We start from the raw sequence: 19,573 nt of genomic DNA on the forward strand, positions 1-19,573 counted from the left end.
GTTGTTGAGCCAAAATATTCTGGTTTCATAAATAAGTGTTTCCCACCAGAAATCACTGATATTGCAAAACACATCACAGAATTAAGAGCATCTTCCTAGAAAAGCTGACTTTCTTTGCATTTCCAATTTGAAAACATTTATCCCACAAACAGCAGCAATGATAAGTGTGTGTGCACACACACACACATGTGTGTGTTTGGGAGAAGGGAAGAAAAGAGATGAGGGCAACATAAAAATGGTAGAAGGAAGAATGAGTAAGGGTATCCTAGCAACTGGCTCAGGATTCTGTTTTTAGGCTGATTACTGATAGAAGCTTCTCCAGAATATTTTCCCTGCCTGAGTTATTTTCAAATCCTCGGGGGCTATATTTTACACATGGACTCTAGGCATCCTTGTTATCAAAGAACATGTGCTTCACTTTTTAGGTAATTAGAACAACAGCCATTTCCTTATGGAAGTTGAGTATATTTTTAAAGAGGAATGGTGGCTGGGATAAAAGTTTAATTTTAAAGTTATTGAATTAACTCAGTTCCTCCCTATTGTGTCCTACTCATTTATTCACAGAGAGTTTATATACCAATAAGAATAAAACGAGATTGCTATATTTTATCACTCTTTGTTGGGCCTTCCCTCGTAGCTTAGATGGTAAAGGCTCTGCCTTCAATGCAGGAGACCCAGGTTCAATCCCTGGGTCAGGAAGATCCCCTGGAAAAGGGAATAGCTACCCACTCCAGTATTTCTGTCTGGAGAATCCTGTGGACAGAGGAGCCTGGCAGGCTGGCAGTCCACGGGGTCTCAAAGAGTCAGACACGACTGAGTAACTAACACTTTCACTTCACTTTTCATCACTCTTTGTAGTACTTGAACCAGAAAATAAAAACCAATGCATCTGCTGAGGAAGACAGATATTATGGGTATTTTATTTGTATTCAATCAAGGGAGAACCTGTGTGTTCATATACACTGTAGTTTCTAAAATATTTAATTGAAAAGCACCCGACTGTCTTCCAGACACAGACTTTAATTCTTATCATTCTTTAGCATCCCTCATTAAAGAGATGAGTTGGTGAACTTCAAGGTCTAAAATACGTCATGGAAACTGAGATGGTGACTGTTTGCTTAGTTAAAGGTTGTTATTCACTGATCATTGGGATGGACAAGATTGTTTCTGCACTGCTATGAATGGTCCCAAGAAGAGGATACAGTAAGGAATTATGTAGGCATTGTGGAGAAGAAGATTTGGTTGCCATTATATTCAAAATTTCAGTCTTTTTTGGAATTCTAATCCTCATGGTCTTACCTTTCCACTGCCCATTGCTCAGGAAGGTTCAGCTAAGGAAAGTGGTCTCGTCAAAAAATATTGGAAAAACTGCACCAGAAAATCCTTTAGTTTTGCTTGAGCAAATTAGACAGTTCAGGATACAGTTTTAAGAAATATTGAAATTTGTCACTTTAAAAAGTTGTGCAGTTTTTGCAACTCAATTCTTTTCTGAAATGCACATGACGGTGGCAAGTTTTTATAGTCTGCCTGAGCTGATGATGGTGGATTCATTGTGATATTTGGCAAAACTAATACAATTATGTAAAGTTTAAAAATAAAATAAAATTTTAAAAAAAATAAATAAAAGTTCCAGTACCTCTATAATTGCATGTAACTCAGTCCAAAAGTCAAGGGGAGGCAATATAATGATCTAGTTTAAAAACTGAATACCCAAATGAACAAGCAAAATGTCATTATCATAATTGTGCTTGACAAGTAAATATAACTCAAAAGACAAATTTATAATTATAAAGGTGCAGAAACTATTCTTTGAGTCACTGAAACAATTTCCAACTAATCCCTTAAATGAACTCACATAAATATTAACGCACAGGCTCAGTTTCACTGATGATATTTTCCTTGGATAGACTGTTAAAATTAAAATGTGTTGAGGTGGAACCCATATTTATTCTCTTAATGCGTTTCAGTCAAGTTCATTACCTTGCAGTCTTTGCCTTGTCAGCATTAATGAGTATGGACAGACAGACTACATAAAAGTCAGTGCTCTGTCCTTAGGGTGTTTTGCTTTTCTTTACTAGGTCAGCATCAACTAGATGAGAAATACAGATGGTATATGCTCATAAATTTTGAGAACTTTTCCTGTTATCTATGTTTCAAGGTCTGTGAAATCTATTTAGAGTTGGAGACAGGACCTCAAAGATTACTAATGATTCATTGGTCTAAGAACTGTGGCTTATATGCCTTCTGAGTTTCATTCTGAGAGGGCTCTAACAGGTTGTTAGGGGACACCTGTGAATGCCAGTGTTGCCCACTTCCTATTTATTTAATATTGAAAGAATTTTCTGTGTTTAATATTGGCAAGTCCCATCTTTCCTTGAGTACTTTTCATGGAATGTGTACTTTGTAGATGAAAGAACAATTTAGCTGCCAATATATCTCAGTCTTCCAAAGTGAAGCAGGTTGAGGTATATCATGTTAAGAATAGAACAGTATATTTTTTAAAAACAGGGTGAAGGACATTCAGAAAAGAGAACGTATAGTATGGAGGGTACACTTATTTTTCTCTTAAAATCTTAAAAACTACTTAAGTTGCACAGAGTGCTAAAACAGGTAACAACTTTCTCTCTTCCATCAAACATGCAGCCTCATTTTCTCACGGTTTTGCCCTAAAATTTCCATTATCTTCCATAAGATCCTGGGAATTTATAAGCACAATCCATGTATCCATATTTTAGGGATATACAGATTGAAAGCATCTGTAATTTAAAATTAAAGTAAAAGTTTTTAGAATGAATATACCTATAGAATAGGAATTGACTATAGGATAAGTAGGCAGAACAGTCCCTTAAATTCAGCAGCTGGGAGTAGCGTAGGCTCTCCAGGTGAGTAAGTGTTCTGGAGAAACAAGCAAAAAGTATGGAGACGTTTTAGAAACCCTTGGCTTTCTGCTTCTACAGCAACTTTCTGGAATCTGTTTTAAATAGTAAAAAAAGTTCTAGGTCCTCACTATAGTTAAACTCCAATTCTAATAGCTGGGAAAGAAAAAGATGTTACATAGCATATGCTAAGGTATCAATACAAGGTTTCCTAAAATTCACATGTAACTACAGATTTCAGTGGTTGAGATACAAAATTAGAAAAAAAGTAAAGCAAACTGCATGTAGAAAAATAACAAACTTCTTAATGTGACCATTTCAAAATGCTTCAGAATATCCGTATTAGAATTTCAACCTATGTGTGGGTACCCAGGGCATATGCACACATTTTAATTTTCACATCATTAATAGATTTGCAATTAGCTTAATTTGAAATATCAGGGTTTGACACAGGGCTCATTTAGACAAATACTGCCTTAGGATGCTAATTACAATAAAGTTTCACCATTTAAAAGGGTATCTAGGAGTTCATTTTAAAGGGTATCTTCAGGAGTTGGTAATGGACAGGGAAGCCTGGTGTGCTGCAGTCCATGGGGGTCACAAAGAGTCGGACACAACTGAGCTGATCTGAATTGAGGATCTGAATTCGTTAAAGGGGACAGGTTCCTTTAAACTTTTTGGATTCAGATATATTTGTGATGTCACTGTTGCCATAGGAGTGAAACATCAGAGTTTTTTTTTTTTTTTGGCTGTACCATGCGGCATGTGGAGTCTTAGCTACCTTATCAGAGATTAAACCTGTGCCCCCTGCATTGGAAGCACAAAGTCTTAATCACTGGACTGCCAGGGAACTCCATTTTAAATTAAAAAAAATTTTTTTTCAGAGTATTTTCTTTGCATAGGGAGACAATGTTAAGTACATATACCTAAGTAAAATTTAATTCTTTTGAGATAGATAGATTTCTACCATATCAATACCCTTGCTGAAAAAGCTGTTTCATGGCTAGTATTTGTACATTCTAAGTTTCAAGCTTAAAAAAAGAGACACTTTTAATATTCTCAAATGTAAAAACAAGTGATGTTCATAAATTTCTTTAGGGGCATAGGTTCATTGCCTATGTCTATGTATGTCTAAGCAAGCATTGTACATTTGCTTTTGGCAGAATTCATTTAATTTAAGCAATGATGAAGAACTTTAGAAATAAGATGTATGAAGTATAGAAAAATGTGTTCAAGTATTTCAGAGATATGTTGAGACAACACGTAGTTTATCATCGATTCAAACCCACTAGCTTATCCTCAGAAAACACAAACAACATATCTACCTTTAATCTACCTTTAGTACAAGAATATATTTCCATGATTTGGGTTCATAAACACTCAATGAAGAAGGACATGTCGAGATGCAGAGTCTTCAAAGTACATAGTAGTATCTTCTGCTGTGGCATTTTCATTTAAGGGCAACCCTTTTTCCCCCCTAATTGTATTTTAAATTACCTACAAAGTAAGAAAATTTGGAGTTTTAGTAGCAAAAAATGCCAAATATACATTATTTTTAAATTTACTTTTTTTAAAGTACAATTAGGTAGACCAAAGTTCGATAACATTGAAACATTTCAGCTTTAAATGGCAGCTCTTGCTTTTGGTTTAATAATAAAGATCAGAAAATAGTACCGTCTTGTTCAAAAGTGCCTTATTTATCCCTCTTAAATCTGAGTTAGTTGTTTTCTTCATGATTAAATCTTTCTCTGTCAGTAATTTGTCTTCAGTTTCCGTCTAGAGAATCTGACCAGTAATTAAACATTTTTAAAAAGGATTGTAGAGTTTTTAAAAAATACAATACTGATGATAAAAATAATGCAAAAAATAGCAAAACAGGAAAAGAATCAGAGTCTGGTTCAATTTAACCCCAAAACTCTATCATATATTTTCACTTAATTACACTGCATGAAATGAGTTAATGCCCCATTGTAGTTGAAATAATTCCATGGGGTTCCTGATAAGTTTTAAGTAAAATTTTTGTTTAGAATTATTCACAATTAGTGGATGTATTATATATTGAAATTATTAATTCAGAAATACAAAGCAATCACATCTCATTTATAGAAGTGACTTATTTATATAATTTAGAATTAAAATCTTCCTTCCTTATATTTAGGGCTACGATTTGGAACCCATATAACTTTGATGGGAAGTCTGTTCTTATTTTTAAAAATCTCCCTAAATTTATTTTGGTTTTTATTAAATTCATTTTTTTAAAAATGTAAATACTATAATCTCATTGAATTTTAAAGACTCATTCTAAACTAAAATATACAAGTCTTACTGAACTTTGTTCAACTATATCAAAACAATAAACATAATTACTTACAGATGATTAACCAACTATTAAAAATCTAACAAAACAAAGATGCTGGCTTGAATTTTTTCAGTGTTTGGCAACAAAAAAAAATACATAGCTATAACACTTTTTAAAAACAATTGTGTTTTTAGTATATCTACATTCATTCACAGATATATAAAGTTAAGAAAAGTAGATTTTATGTATAATATGATTGCTTAGGCCATTAAAAACATTTCCAAAGAGGAAAATTTGATATTTCAAACAATTAAATTTAGTACATAAACAATAAAAGTTTTTTACTTTAATCTCCTGATTTTAATTTTCTATTACTTAGGTTGGTTCTGTAGCATTTGTATGTACAATTTTCTATTATTATTGAGTTAATTTGTCACTTAACTATCATATTTTCCTATTTTGTAACTACAAGTATAAGAAAATATTTTAAAGCCTCAAGCTACATTTTTAAAATCTTCAACATTTCCTGTTTTTCCTTTTTAAAAGTTTTCTGTGCAAATTTTATTTTTGTGTTATTTAATACTGAATTGAAAAATCAAAGAATTTCAAACCAATTCTCACATGTACTGTTATGTGACATCATATTACATACAAACACATTGACAATAATATGTCCACTTGTAAAATTTACTGTGAAAGAACAGATAATCTTAATGAAATAGAATCCCAATAATACATATATTTTGTATTCATTAAAGGAATCATAACTGCCTCATGACTTTGCATAGCAAGTCATAATAACACCTTTCCATGTGTCACTTGAGCACAATGGTCATCATTTGTATACCACACACACACACACACACACAAACACCCTTTTGGCAAAAAGCCTTCCTTCTGAGTTGACGCACTGAGTTTGTACACTTGCACACTCCCCGAGACTTAATCTTGCTGCTGATGAATATCCTCATGCCTAAGAATTTTATAGATAACCCAGTAGAAAATATTAAAAATCAAAAAGGCTAATGGAAAGCAGGCTCGGGAGATGGTGTCAATCTTCTTGGCCCGGTCGATAAAGACCTTCCTCATCTCATCTGGGCTCTTCGGCATTACTTGGACAGAATGGTTGGGGCCCTTTGGGGTCACAACTTCTTTGGTTTGCAGACATGGCCCCATTCCATAAGCAGTGAAGCTGAATCGGCTTTCCCTTATCTCATCATCCTGTCATAAGAAAAATAGAAGCACTGAAGTCATAGAATAAGGCAAGGCATGTATAACAAGTGCTTCAGAACCATAACTGAGGCTTTATCATGATAAATGATAACATTATTATAATGAAAAGATAAAGCATATCAAGGTGAGTTGACTTTTGTTCCTATTCAAGTTTTAATGATTTATCCTGCTGTATCATATAGATGAGTCTATTCAATAAAACTCTCAAGTGTTATGTTTTAATAGAAAAACTAAATATTCTGGTGTTCTCCACATATTGCCAAACCACCCAAATAAACTGGGCAAGAAAAAATTCTATGTGGCTAATAAGTTATCCAACATCTGTTGCGTCATCGAAAAAGCAAGAGAGTTCCAGAAAAACATCTACTTCTGCTTTATTGACTATGCCAAAGCCTTTGACTGTGTGGATCACAAGAAACTGTGGGAAATTCTTCAAGAGATGAGAATACCAGACCACCTGATGTGCCTCTTGAGAAATCTGTATGCAGGTCAAGAAGCAACAGTTAGAACTGGACATGGAACAACAGACTGGTTCCAAATCAGGAAAGGAGTATGTCAAAGCTATATATTGTCACCCTGCTTATTTAACTTATATGCAGAGTACACCATCATGAGAAATGCTGGACTGGATGAAGCACAAGCTGGAATCAAGATTACCAGGAGAAATATTAATAACCTCAGATATGCAAATGACCACACCATTATGGTAGAAAGTGAAGAAGAACTAAAGAGCCTCTTGATGAAAGTGAAAGAGGAGAGTGAAAAAGCTGGCTTAGGGTGATGGTGGCCTCATAGAATGAATTTGGAAGTTTACCTTCCTCTGCGATTTTCTGGAAGAGTTTGAGTAGGATAGGTGTTAGCTCTTCTCTACATTTTTGGTAGAATTAAGCTGTGAAGCTGATCCTGGGCTTTTGTTTACTGGACAATTCTGATTATAGTTTCAATTTCCGTGCTTGTGATGGGTCTGTTAAGATTTTCTATTTCTTCCTGGTTCACTTTTGGAAAGTTGTACTTTTCTAAGAATTTGTCCATTTCTTCCAAGTTGTCCATTTTATTGGCATATAGTTGCTGATAATAGTCTCTTATGATCCTTTGTATTTCTGTGTTGTCTGTTGTGATCTCTCCATTTTCATGTCTAATTTTATTGATTTGGTTTTTCTCCCTTTGTTTCTTGATGAGTCTGGCTAACGATCTGTCAATTTTATTTATCTTCTCAAAGAACCAGCTTTTGGCTTTGTTTATTTTTGCTATGGTCTCTTTTGTTTCTTTTGCACTTATTACTGCCCTAATTTTTAAGATTTATTTCCTTCTACTAACCCTGGGGTTCTTCGTTTCGTCCTTTTCTAGTTGCTTTAGGTGTAGAGTTAGGTTATTTATTTGACTTTTTTCTTGTTTCTTGAGATAAGCCTGTATTGCTATGAACCTTCCCCTTAGCACTGCTTTTACAGTGTCCCATAGGTTTTGGGTTGTTGTGTTTTCATTTTCATTCATTTCTATGCATATTTTGATTTCTTTTTTAATTTCCTCTGTGATTTGTTGGTTATTCAGCCGTGTGTTTGTTGTTCAGCCTCCATATGTTGGAATTTTTAATAGTTTTTCTCCTGTAATTGACATCTAATCTTACTGCATTGTGGTCAGAAAAGATGCTTGGAATGATTTCAATTTTTTTCAATTTACCAAGGTTAGATTTATGGCCCAGGATGTGATCTATCCTGGAGAAGGTTCCATGCGTGCTTGAGAAAAAGGTGAAATTCATTGTTTTGGGATGGAATGTCCTATAGATATCAATTAGGTCTAACTGGTCTATTGTATCACCCTAATACCAAAACCTGACAAAGATGCCACATAAAAAGAAAACTACAGGCCAATATCACTGATGAACATAGATACAAAAATCCTTAACAAAATTCTAGCAAACAGAATCCAACAACACACTAAAAAGATCATACACCATGACCAAGTGGGCTTTATCCCAGGGATGCAAGAATTCTTCAATATCCACAAATCAATCAATGTAATACACCACATTAACAACTTAAAGAGTAAAAACCATATGATTATCTCAATAGATGCAGAGAAAGGCTTTGACAAAATTCAACATCCATTTATGATAAAAACCCTCCAGAAAGCAAGAATAGAAGGAACATATCTCAACATAATAAAAGCTATATATGACAAACCCACAGCAAACATTATCCTCAATGGTGAAAAATTGAAAGCATTTCCCCTAAAGTCAGGAATAAGACAAAGGTGCCCACTCTCACCACTACTATTCAACATAGTTTTGGAAGTTTTGGCCACAGCAATCAGAGCAGAAAAAGAAATAAAAGGAATCCAGATTGGAAAAGAAGAAGTAAAACTCTCACTGTTTGCAGATGACATGATCCTCTACATAGAAAACCCTAAAGATGCCGCTAGAAAATTACTAGAACTAATCAATGAATATAGTAAAGTTGCAGGATATAAAATCAACACACAGAAATCCCTTGCATTCCTATACACTAACAATGAGAAAACAGAAAGAGAAATTAAGGAAATATTCCATTCACCATTGCAACAAAAAGAATAAAATATTTAGGAATATAGCTACCTAAAGAAACAAAAGACCTATATATATAAAACTATAAAACACTGGTGAAAGAAATCAAATAGGACACAAATAGTTGGAGAAATATATCATGTTCATGGATTGGAAGACTCAATATAGTGAAAATGAGTGTACTACCCAAAGCAATCTATAAATTCAATTCAATCCCTATCAAGCTACCAACAGTATTTTTCAGAGAACTAGAACAAATAATTTTACAATTTGTATGGAAATACAAAAAACCTTGAATAGCCAAAGCAATCTTGAGAAAGAAGAATGGAACTGGAGGAATCAACCTGCCTGACTTCAGGCTCTACTACAAAGCCACAGTCATCAAGACAGTACGGTACTGGCACAAAGACAGAAATATACATCAATGGAACAAAATAGAAAGCCCAGAGATAAATCCACACACCTATGGACACAGTCAAAAAATGGGCCAAAGAACTAAACAGACATTTCTCCAAAGAAGACAAACATATGGCTAACAAACACATGAAAAGATGCTCAACATCACTCATTATTAGAGAAATGCAAATCAAAACCACAATGAGGTACCATTTCATGCCAGTCAGAATGGCTGCTATTCAAAAGTCTACAAGCAATAAATGCTGGAGAGTATGTGGAGAAAAGGGAACCCTCTTACACTGTTGGTGGGAATGCAAACTAGTACAGCCGCTATGGAGAACAGTGTGGCGATTCCTTAAAAAACTGGAAATAGAACTGCCTTGTGACCCAGCAATCCCACTGCTGGGCATACACACCGAGGAAACCAGAATTGAAAGAGACATGTGTACCCCAAAGTTCATCACAGCACTGTTTATAATAGCCAGGACATGGAAGCAACCTAGATGTCCATCAGCAGATGAATGGATAAGAAAGCTGTGGTACATATACACAATGGAATATTACTCAGCCATTAAAAAGAATACATTTGAATAAGTTCTAATGAGGTGGATGAAACTGGAACCTATTGTACAGAGTGAAGTAAGCCAGAAAGAAAAACACCAATACAGTATACTAACTCATATATATGGAATTTAGAAAGATGGTAACAATAACCCTGTATATGAGACAGCAAAAGAGACACTGATGTATAGAACAGTCTTTTGGACTCTGTGGGAGAGGGAGAGGGTGGGATGATTTGGGAGAATGGCATTGAAACATGTATATTATCATATGTGAAATGAATCGCCAGTCCAGTTTCAATGCATGAGACAGGGCGCTTGGGGCTGGTGCACTGGGATGACCCAGAGGGATAGGATGGGGAGGGAGGTGGGAGGGGGTTCAGGAAGGGGAACACATGTACATCCATGGTAGATTCATGTCAATGTATAGCAAAACTAATACAATATTGTAAAGTAATTAGCCTCCAGTTAAAATAAATTATTTTTTTTAAAAAGCTGGCTTAATATTCAACATTCAGAAAATTAAGATCATGGCATACAGTCCTATCACTTCATGGCAAATAGAGGGGGAAACAGTGGAAACAGTGTCAGACTCTATTTTGGGGGGCTTCAAAATCACTGCAGACGGTGACTGCAGCCAGGAAATTAAAAGACGCTTGCTCCTTGGAAGAAAAGTTATGACCAACCTAGACAGCATATTAAAAAGCAGAGACGTTACTTTATCAAAGGTCCATCTAGTCAAAGCTATGGCTTTTCCATACTCATTTGAAAAGACCCTGATGCTGGGAAAGATTGAAGGCAGGAGGAGAAGGGGATGGCAGAGGATAAAATGGTTGGATGGCCTCACCAATTCAATGAACATGAGTTTGAGTAAACTCTGGGAGTTGTTGATGGACAGGGAAGCCTGGCGTGCTACAGTCCATGGGGTCACAAAGAGTTAGACACCACTGAGCGACTGAACTGAATTGATTAAGTTATGTTGTGTCTAGTAATGTTCATGTACTACATTTTTTCTCATCATGTGTTTAAATGGGTGCATATATGTTGTTAAAGGGAAAATACCAGGATCACTGACTGAATTTTTCTTTTTTTGTGGAAGCAAGCTTTTTAATGCTGTTTCCTACAACTTCATGTTACTTCATTGGGAAATACAGCTTAGATAGACAACACTGCTGGGTTATTGTTACTCCCCTTGATGTTTTATGCTAACCCATTTGGAATACTATCAGATGGTCAGATATCCTAGTTGATATACAATAACTTTTTGGGTATATTGGTTTAGTTGAAATTATGAAGGAAACCTGGCAGAAATTGGTTTCATGTTAAAGAAAATTACAACATGATAAAAAGTTATGTTCTAAAAAGTAATGTTAATTTTCTCCTAAATGCTCAAATTGAAGAGAATTCATCATGTATGTATATGAAAAGAAAATTTTAAAGAAAAATTACTTAATAAAAAGATGATAAATGAAATATTTTGTAAGAGGAAAATATGGTAATTAATCATTTATAATGAAATTCATTCATGAATAATTTAATGTATTTGTTTAGAATATAACAGTAGGTAGCTGCCTATATATTAAAAGATGACATCTTATAAAGGAATTATATCTCTATCCTTATAGTAATAGAATGGTAAATTAAGAGTTAAAAGTAATTAATTGGCCCACATTCTCAAAAAATTATTTTAGGTCTGTGAAAGTACAGTCTCAATGAGCAGTATATTATAAAATATTAAAGTGAAAAACAGAAATTAAGATGAATTCCAAAATTAAGGAGATGATGCAATAATTCATGAAATAATTTCCTGGGGAATTGTTACATAAAACAATTTCACCTGTAAAAACAGAAACATAATTATTGGAAAATATCTCAACTGTAAGATGTATAAGCTGGAATCAAGACTGCCAGGAGAAATATCAATAACCTCAGATATGCAGGTGACACCACCCTTATGGAAGATAGTGAAGAAGAACTAAAGAGCCTCTTGATGAAAGTGAAAGAGAAGAGTGGAAAAAGTTGGCTTAAAACTCAACATTCAGAAAACTAAGATCATGGCATCTGCTCCCATCACTTCATGGCAAATAGATGGGGAAACAGTGGAAACAGTGTCAGACTTTATTTTTTGGGCTCCAAAATCACTGCAGATGGTGACTGCAGCCAGGAAATTAAAAGATGCTTGCTCCTTGGAAGAAAAGTTATGACCAACCTAGACAGCATATTAAAAAGCAGAGACATTACTTTGCCAACAAAGGTCTGTCTAGTCAAAGCTATGGTTTTTCCGATAGTCATGTATGGATGTGAGAGTTGGACTGTAAAGAAAGCTGAGCACCTAAGAATTGATGCTTTTGAACTGTGGTGTTGGAGAAGACTCTTGAGAGTCCCTTGAACTGCAAGGAGATCCAAGCAGTCCATCCTAAAGGAAATCAGTCCTGAATATTCATTGGAAGGGCTGATGCTGAAGCTGAAACTCCAATACTTTGGCCACCTGACGTGAAGAACTGACTCATTTGAAAAGACCCTTATGGTGGGAGAGACTGAAGGTGGGAGGTGAAGGGGACCACAGAGGATGAGATGGTTGGATGGCATCACCAACTCAATGAACATGAATTTGAGTACGCTCCAGGAGTTGTTGATGGACACAGAAGCCTAGCATGTTGCAGTCCATGGGATCACAAAGAGTCAGACACGACTGAGCAACTGACCTGAACAAAAGATGTATAAGTAATTGACTTTTGAGTAAATAAGTGTGAAATGAAATTGATGACCCAAAGTACACATAACTGTTGTAATCTTACAAAAAAACTGGAAACTGATTTCCCAGTGGTCTTTAAAAAGGATGTTCATTTATACAGCCAATAGTTTTCACTTCTGTGGGATTGTTAAGGCTAAATAACTGTTTTCTTTGATTTTTCTTTTTCTTTATGGAGAAATAATTGACACAGAGTTGTATAAATTTAAGGTGTAGTGTGTGATGGTTTGACTTACATATATTGTGAAATGATTACCACAGTATGTTTAGTGAACATCCATCATCTCACATAGACTAAAAAGAGAAAAAATTATCTTTGTGGTGAGAACTCTCAGGGTCTATTCTGTTAAAAACTTTCCTGTATGTCATACGTGCTATATCTTACAGCAGTGTTAACTACAGTTGTGTTGTACATTATGTCCCTAGGGCTTATATATTTAGAGCTGGAAGTCTGTACCTTCTAACCATCTTCCTCCACTGACCATCTGTTCTAGAGAACTGAGTATTTTCAAACCTTCAGAGAGCTCCCCACATAGACTCTTATCTCAAAACAGAGAAAATCCTCTTCAGATTTAACATATGTCATGAACAACTATAAGTTTCTCATCTCTGTCTTTCCAGTGAACTCTGAGTAAAGGCTTAATGCCAGGTCTTGCTGTTGAGGACTACGGAGAAACACTAGTACTTCCAGCATCATTTCCTTGAAAACAATGGCCTTAAGGTAACAGGAATGAGGAGTTTGTGCCCTGTGCTGTGGCTCCTGCCCTGGCGGAGCTGTGTGGTGGCTCGAAGAGTGAGGGGCCCAAAACGCTCTTGAGTGGCTGCCCCCACCCCCACTCCCGAGATGGAGATGCTGTGTCTGGTCTGTTGCCTGCCTTGTCTGCTCCTAGAGGACTGAGTAAACACAGTATCAGGTTAAAGTCTATTGTGTCTGGAGGGTCTGACTGAGAGTTTGAACCCAAAACCTCAGCGGTGGTGACGGAAGGTGACCTGGCTTTCAGATCCTTTCAGCCTCAATGTGGCCCAAGTTTCTGGGAGGGAGTTCTGATGAGAACTTGACCCTGATCCTCCTTGAGTTTGAGATAGCAAACCTGCAGGGAAAATACTGGGGATAAATCGTACTGTTGGGAGATGGATGACACAGCTGTATGCCCTGTTGAATTGATCATTGAGAGAAAACCAATTGGAAACTAGGTTATAAAACAGGGGAAAGTGGCTCAAGATACAATTGATAATTGATAATCTCTGTGCAACTTGGCTTCCCAGGTAGCTCTAGTGGTAAACAACCTGACTGCAATGCAGGAGACATAAGAGATGCGGGTTCCATCCCTGGGTCAGGAAGATTCCCTGGAGGAGGGTATGGCAGTCCACTCTAGTATTCTTGCCTGGGAAATCCCATGGATAGAGAAGCCTGGCAGGCTAGAGTCCACGGGAGTCTCAAAGAGTCAGACATGACTTAGTGATTAAACAAAAATTAATAATAATAGAAGGAATATAAATTAGATTCCTCAAGCCTTATCCTCTGACCTACACTCTGGTAGACATGGTGATTCAGGGAATCCCCTAGGCCTGGGTTCTCAGGTGGCTCTCCTTTGGGCAAAGAAGGATGGTATGTATGATTTGTGGAGAGGTTTACCCTAGCAGCTGACATGCTGGGTTTCACTAATGGGAAAAAAAAAAAAAAAAATCCAGGCCATTCAGAAGAAAGAGCTTGGCCAGAAGAGAATCTATCAGCTCTCTTGAGGTGACTTTTAAAAGAATGAAAATTGACAGGATTCCTATGAAAGGTTTCCTGGCAGGTTGTCACCAGTCGGGAGGAAGGAAATGGTTTCAAGTTCCTGCAGCTGCTTCCCTTAAGAAACCCTGTTCAATCTGCTGTTTTCATCTCAGAAGTTAATCTAGTGATGCCAATGGGAATACAAACAAAAGGGGCTGACCAGGTGGCTGAATTGACTCCATCTGCAAAGACAGAGTCCGAAGGCCAAGTTCTCCTTGCCCAGTTCTGAGTGGGGTCCCAGGCTGTGCCATGGTTAACATAGAATAGTCGTGGGTGGTAAACACAGCTCTTTGGGACTGTGGAAGCCGGTGTACCATGTGCAGTCAGACTGTTGAAAAGTGAGAAGATGATATTAAGAATAATAAGAAGCTGGCGGGCACAGTGATGCTGGGTTCATAGGCATCATGGTCATAGCAGAATGACCATGATGACATGCAGATAGGAAAATAAGGGACTGAGATATATCCACTGGGCTTCCCTTGTAGCTCATGGACAGAGGAGCCTGGCAGCCTACAATCGATGGGGTCGCAGGAGCCAGACACGACTTAGCGACTAAACCACCACCACGGTATATTCCTGATAGCTCAGTTGATAAAGAATCCATCTGCAATGCAGGAGACCCTGGTTTGATTCCTGTGTTGGGAAGCTCCTCTGGAGAAAGGGAAAGGCTATCCACTCCAGTATTCTGGCCTGGAGAATTCCAAGGACTGTATAGTCCATGGGGTTGCAAATAGTCGGACATGACTGAGCAACTTTCACTTTCACTTTCAAGAGACATCCAGTAGGTGGCATCAACCAAAGACTAAATGTATTAATATAATTGGAAAGGCTGTGACCACGGATGAAGGACCTGGCCATTTTCTGTCTTGAGCCTAATCTTGGGTTATTGTTCCTTGTGCCTGCTGTGTGCGGTCATATCCAACTCTTTGATGGCTGAACACTTGAGTTCACTAAGGAAATGCCCCCCAGTAGCCTCTACCAGGATGGACATGGCAAAAACTGTTTAGGAGTTTCATTATAGGAATTCCAGGGTAGAATTAATTAGGTGATAGAGTCCCCATCTAGTTGCTGGCTCAGAAGGGGACTATGTCCCAAGGTGGATGTCTTGGATTGGCCTTTGACATAGTCATGGTGGTGAACAAACCATGAAGCAATGGATATAACATGTCCCTCTGTTGATTGCCCACTGAAGCCATTGATGTGGTCAGAGCTTGTCCAGAATATTAACAAGATTAAAAAAACAATTGCTCAGGATTGCTTTTGGATCGAATCTTCAGAGGACAAGTGCTAACACAAAGCTGACAGATGGAATGCCACTAGGGTCTTTGCCCAGGGCTCTTGGAGGAGTCAACTGACTATAGAAGGAATAGGGCTTCCCTGGTGGCTCAGATGGGAAAGAATCTGCCTGCAGTGTGGGAGATCCGGGTTCAATCGCTGGATTGGGAAGATCCTCTGGAGAAGGGAATGGCTACCCACTCCAGTATTCTTGCCAGAAGAACTCCACGGACAGAGGAGTCTCACAGGCTACAGTCCATGGAGTCACAAAGAGTTGGACACAACCGAGTGACTTTGAGACAGAGAGTCCATATTGGGCTTTGTTTACACGGTAACAAAAGCCACAGCTGAAAATACTATTTATGGCTTGAATCAGGTCCTTTCATATCAGTCTGGGCCCCTGGAATAGATCCCTTTGGATAAAGGAACACATTTACAAATGATCAGTGTATAAAATGGTCCAAGAGCACAACATAGTAAGGGTATATCAAATTCCATCAGCTCACAGAGCAGTGGTTGAAACAGAAATTAAAACCTTATTACTAGGGACTTCCCTGGTAGTCCAGTGGATGAGACTCTGATCATAAGCAATAGAAGCTATATTGAAACAAATTCAATAAAGACTTTAAAAATGGCCCCCACAAAAAAATAAAAAAAGAAAGAAACACCATTATCACTAAACACAGGATGGTCAGGACATGAACGGTTGCCTGGTTGGGTCACTGGACGAGTACGCAGACCACGCAGTGATACTAAGAAGCAAATGCCTTTAGAAAGGTTTCTGGTTTCTGGTAGTGGACGTGTGTGTGTGTCTGGCATTGGGGGGTTGGGGGATAGGAAGGCTATTACTTAACTCTGTCCCACCTCACAGATTTCCCTTTTGTATCACCTGATATCATGGTTTTGGGTCCACGACTGTATTTTCCAGTTGAAGGGCTCATTTCTACTCATCATACTATATGTATTTATTTAGACTAGAAAGCCATTCATGCTCTCTGTGGAAGAGGGATCTAAACGTCCTATGTGCTTGAGTAGCTGGAAGGCCTTCCACTTAGATGAAGATACTTTATCTGCTGTCTCTCTTGCTTCTTATCCTACTGAAAAAGCTGAGCAAATGACATATGAGATCAAAGCTTATTTCTGTCTTGAAAGTACAAATGCCTCCTCAAACCTGTAATCAGAGCTATGGAGCTGCACTGACAAAGCTACTTGACTTTGGATATTGATTTTAATAGAAAATGACACTTTTGAAAAACTGAAACTTCAACATCATCAGGCAGCATTGGCCTAGCATGAAAACTGGCCACAATTTGTAAAACTACGATATTCTATGTGCATGCAATAATGACAGTCCAGGCCAGGACAAGACTTCTCACAGTGAGGTCCATGCAACAGCTGTCTCAGAATCACTTGGAGGCATGGCTGAGATCCAGTTTTATGCATCTCAATTGCACAGATTTGCACTCATTAACATTTAGGTTGTCTCTGTCATCTGCATTTCCAAATTCTCCAGGTGATCATAATGCTCAAATATGTAGAAACAAAAATTCCCAAAAGACACAATGCAGCTATCCTAGTTAGCTGGAATTCATGGTGATGTAACATTTTTTGAATTCCTCTAACACTTTCTATTTTTTTTTTTATTAGTTTTTGCCATACATCAACATGAATCCGCCACGGGTGTACACATGTTCCCAATCCTGAACCCCCCTCCCACCTCCCAATCCCACTGCTGGGCATACACACCAAGGAAACCAGAATTGAAAGAGACACGTGTACCCCAACATTCATCACAGCACTGTTTGTAATAGCCAGGACATGGAAGCAACCTAGATGTCCATCAGCAGATGAATGGATAAGAAAGCAGTGGTACATATACACAATGGAGTATTACTCAGCCATTAAAAAGAATACATTTGAATTAGTTCTAATGAGGTGGATGAAACTGGAGCCAAATACAGAGTGTAGTATGCCAGAAAGAAAAACACCAATACAGTATACTAACACATACACATGGAATTTAGAAAGATGGTGACGATAACCCTGTATGCAAGACAGCAAAAGAGACACAGATGTATAGAATAGTCTTTTGGACTCTGTGGGAGAGGGAGAGGGTGGGATGATTTGGGAGAATGGCATTATAACACTTTCTAATTTAAATTTAAAGTGGTAGTTTATGAAAACATACTCTGTAATGACATTTGATGCTTTTGAACTGGGGTGTTGGAGAAGACTCTTGAGAGTCCCTTGGACTGCAAGGAGATCCAACCAGTCCATCCTAAAGAGACCAGTCCTGGGTGTTCATTGGAAGGACTGATGCTGAGGCTGAAACTCCAATATTTTGGCTACCTCATGCAAAGAGTTGACTCATTGGAAAAGACCCTGATGCTGGGAGGGGTTGGGGGCAGGAGGAGAAGGGGACGACAGAGGGTGAGATGGCTGGATGGCATCACTGACTCAATGCACGTGAGTTTGAGTGAACTCTGGGAGTTGGTGATGGACAGGAAGGCCTGGCGTGCAGCAATTCATGAGGTCACAAAGAGTCAGACACGACTGAGTGACTGAACTCAACTGAATGACATTTGGGCTAGTACTGAGATATTATTTTATTTTTTAACAATTCCTGTTTTTAAGTCAGGCTGTGTCTAGGAGAGGCTGTATGTAAGCCTATTTATGTGAACTATATCTTTATTCATTTTTAAATTTATGATGGACCAAAGAATATTTTAGGAGTAGAATTTTGACAATTACATTTTATAATGTGATTTGGTGCCGTATTGTTTTCAAAAGCATCTGGGATATGATTTCACTAATAAATATATCACCAGTGGCTTTTCTATTAATTTTGGAGGTGAAGAAATAGAAATCTTCCATTTCAGTAAAAATATTTCCCTTGTTAAAACCTGTCATTCAAACGTTTATGGGGGGCTTCCCAGGTGGCACAGTGGTAAAGAACCCGCCTGCCAATGCAAGAGATGCAGGTTTGATCCCTGGGGCAAGAAGGTCCCCTGGAGTAGAAATGGCAGCCCATTCCAGTATTCCTGCCTGGAAAATTCCATGGACAGAGGAGCCTGGTGGGCTACAGTTGATGAGGCCGCAGAAAGTCAGACATGACTGAGCAAATAAGCACATAACTAAAAAGTACATCAAGTTATTTTAAGCAACTAATTTTTCTGCTTTGTAAAACTCAGTCAAAAGATTATCCTGTGTTTATGTATGTTTACAAGTGCAGTGATATTCTTTATTCCAATTAGCACTCAAATTTTTTTTGAGATAATTCAATTTTCTGGATCTACCTTCAGCTTGGCTTTCTAATAGAGTGAAGGCCACAAAAGTAAGGTTTAGACAAACATCTAAAACTTTTGACTCACTATAGGTTAGCTAGTGTTTAAAGTTCAGGAAATTAAGCCCCTTTACAACTCAAAATATAGACAATAAGAAAGATTAAATAGAATGAATTAAAAATGAACTAAAGAACATGGCTGATTCAAAAAGTAAAATTGAAGAAACAGCTTAGTTTACCCACAAGTCAATCGTCTCAATATGCTTCAAGCAAGTTAGAAGGATAGGCAATAAAAAATATAAAAAGTCATTTTGTTGGTGTATAATTCTTTCTACAGGAGGACCTGTTTTCACTAAATATGGAAATGAGAAAAACGTTTCAGTAATTAAGCAACAATACCATACTGTGAAACATTCTCGGTGCTTTTCTGCCTTATTTAGAGAATTATGCCAAAGATTGACTCATGTAACATGCATATTATAACTAGAATTATTACAAAAAGACAATTCATGGGCAGATATAGTAATTCAATTGAATTTCTTCATCTTTATCATCAAACATGATATATTATCATATATATGAG

The 19,573-nt window shown here is 37.3% G+C and overlaps 1 protein-coding gene across 1 annotated transcript in view; it reads right to left on the reverse strand.

The window, feature by feature from the left end:
• Positions 1-3,608: 3,608 nt before the first annotated feature.
• The window catches only part of GLRA3 (glycine receptor alpha 3), a 197,534-nt gene continuing 181,569 nt past the window's right edge, over positions 3,609-19,573 (reverse strand). The window contains exon 9 of the mRNA XM_061424963.1: positions 3,609-6,396. Within this exon, the coding sequence (XP_061280947.1) occupies positions 6,118-6,396 (279 nt within the window). The 3' untranslated portion in view covers positions 3,609-6,117. The remainder of the gene's footprint in view (positions 6,397-19,573) is intronic.

This window comes from Bos javanicus, chromosome 8, assembly GCF_032452875.1.
Source record: "Bos javanicus breed banteng chromosome 8, ARS-OSU_banteng_1.0, whole genome shotgun sequence".
NCBI lineage: Eukaryota > Metazoa > Chordata > Mammalia > Artiodactyla > Bovidae > Bos > Bos javanicus.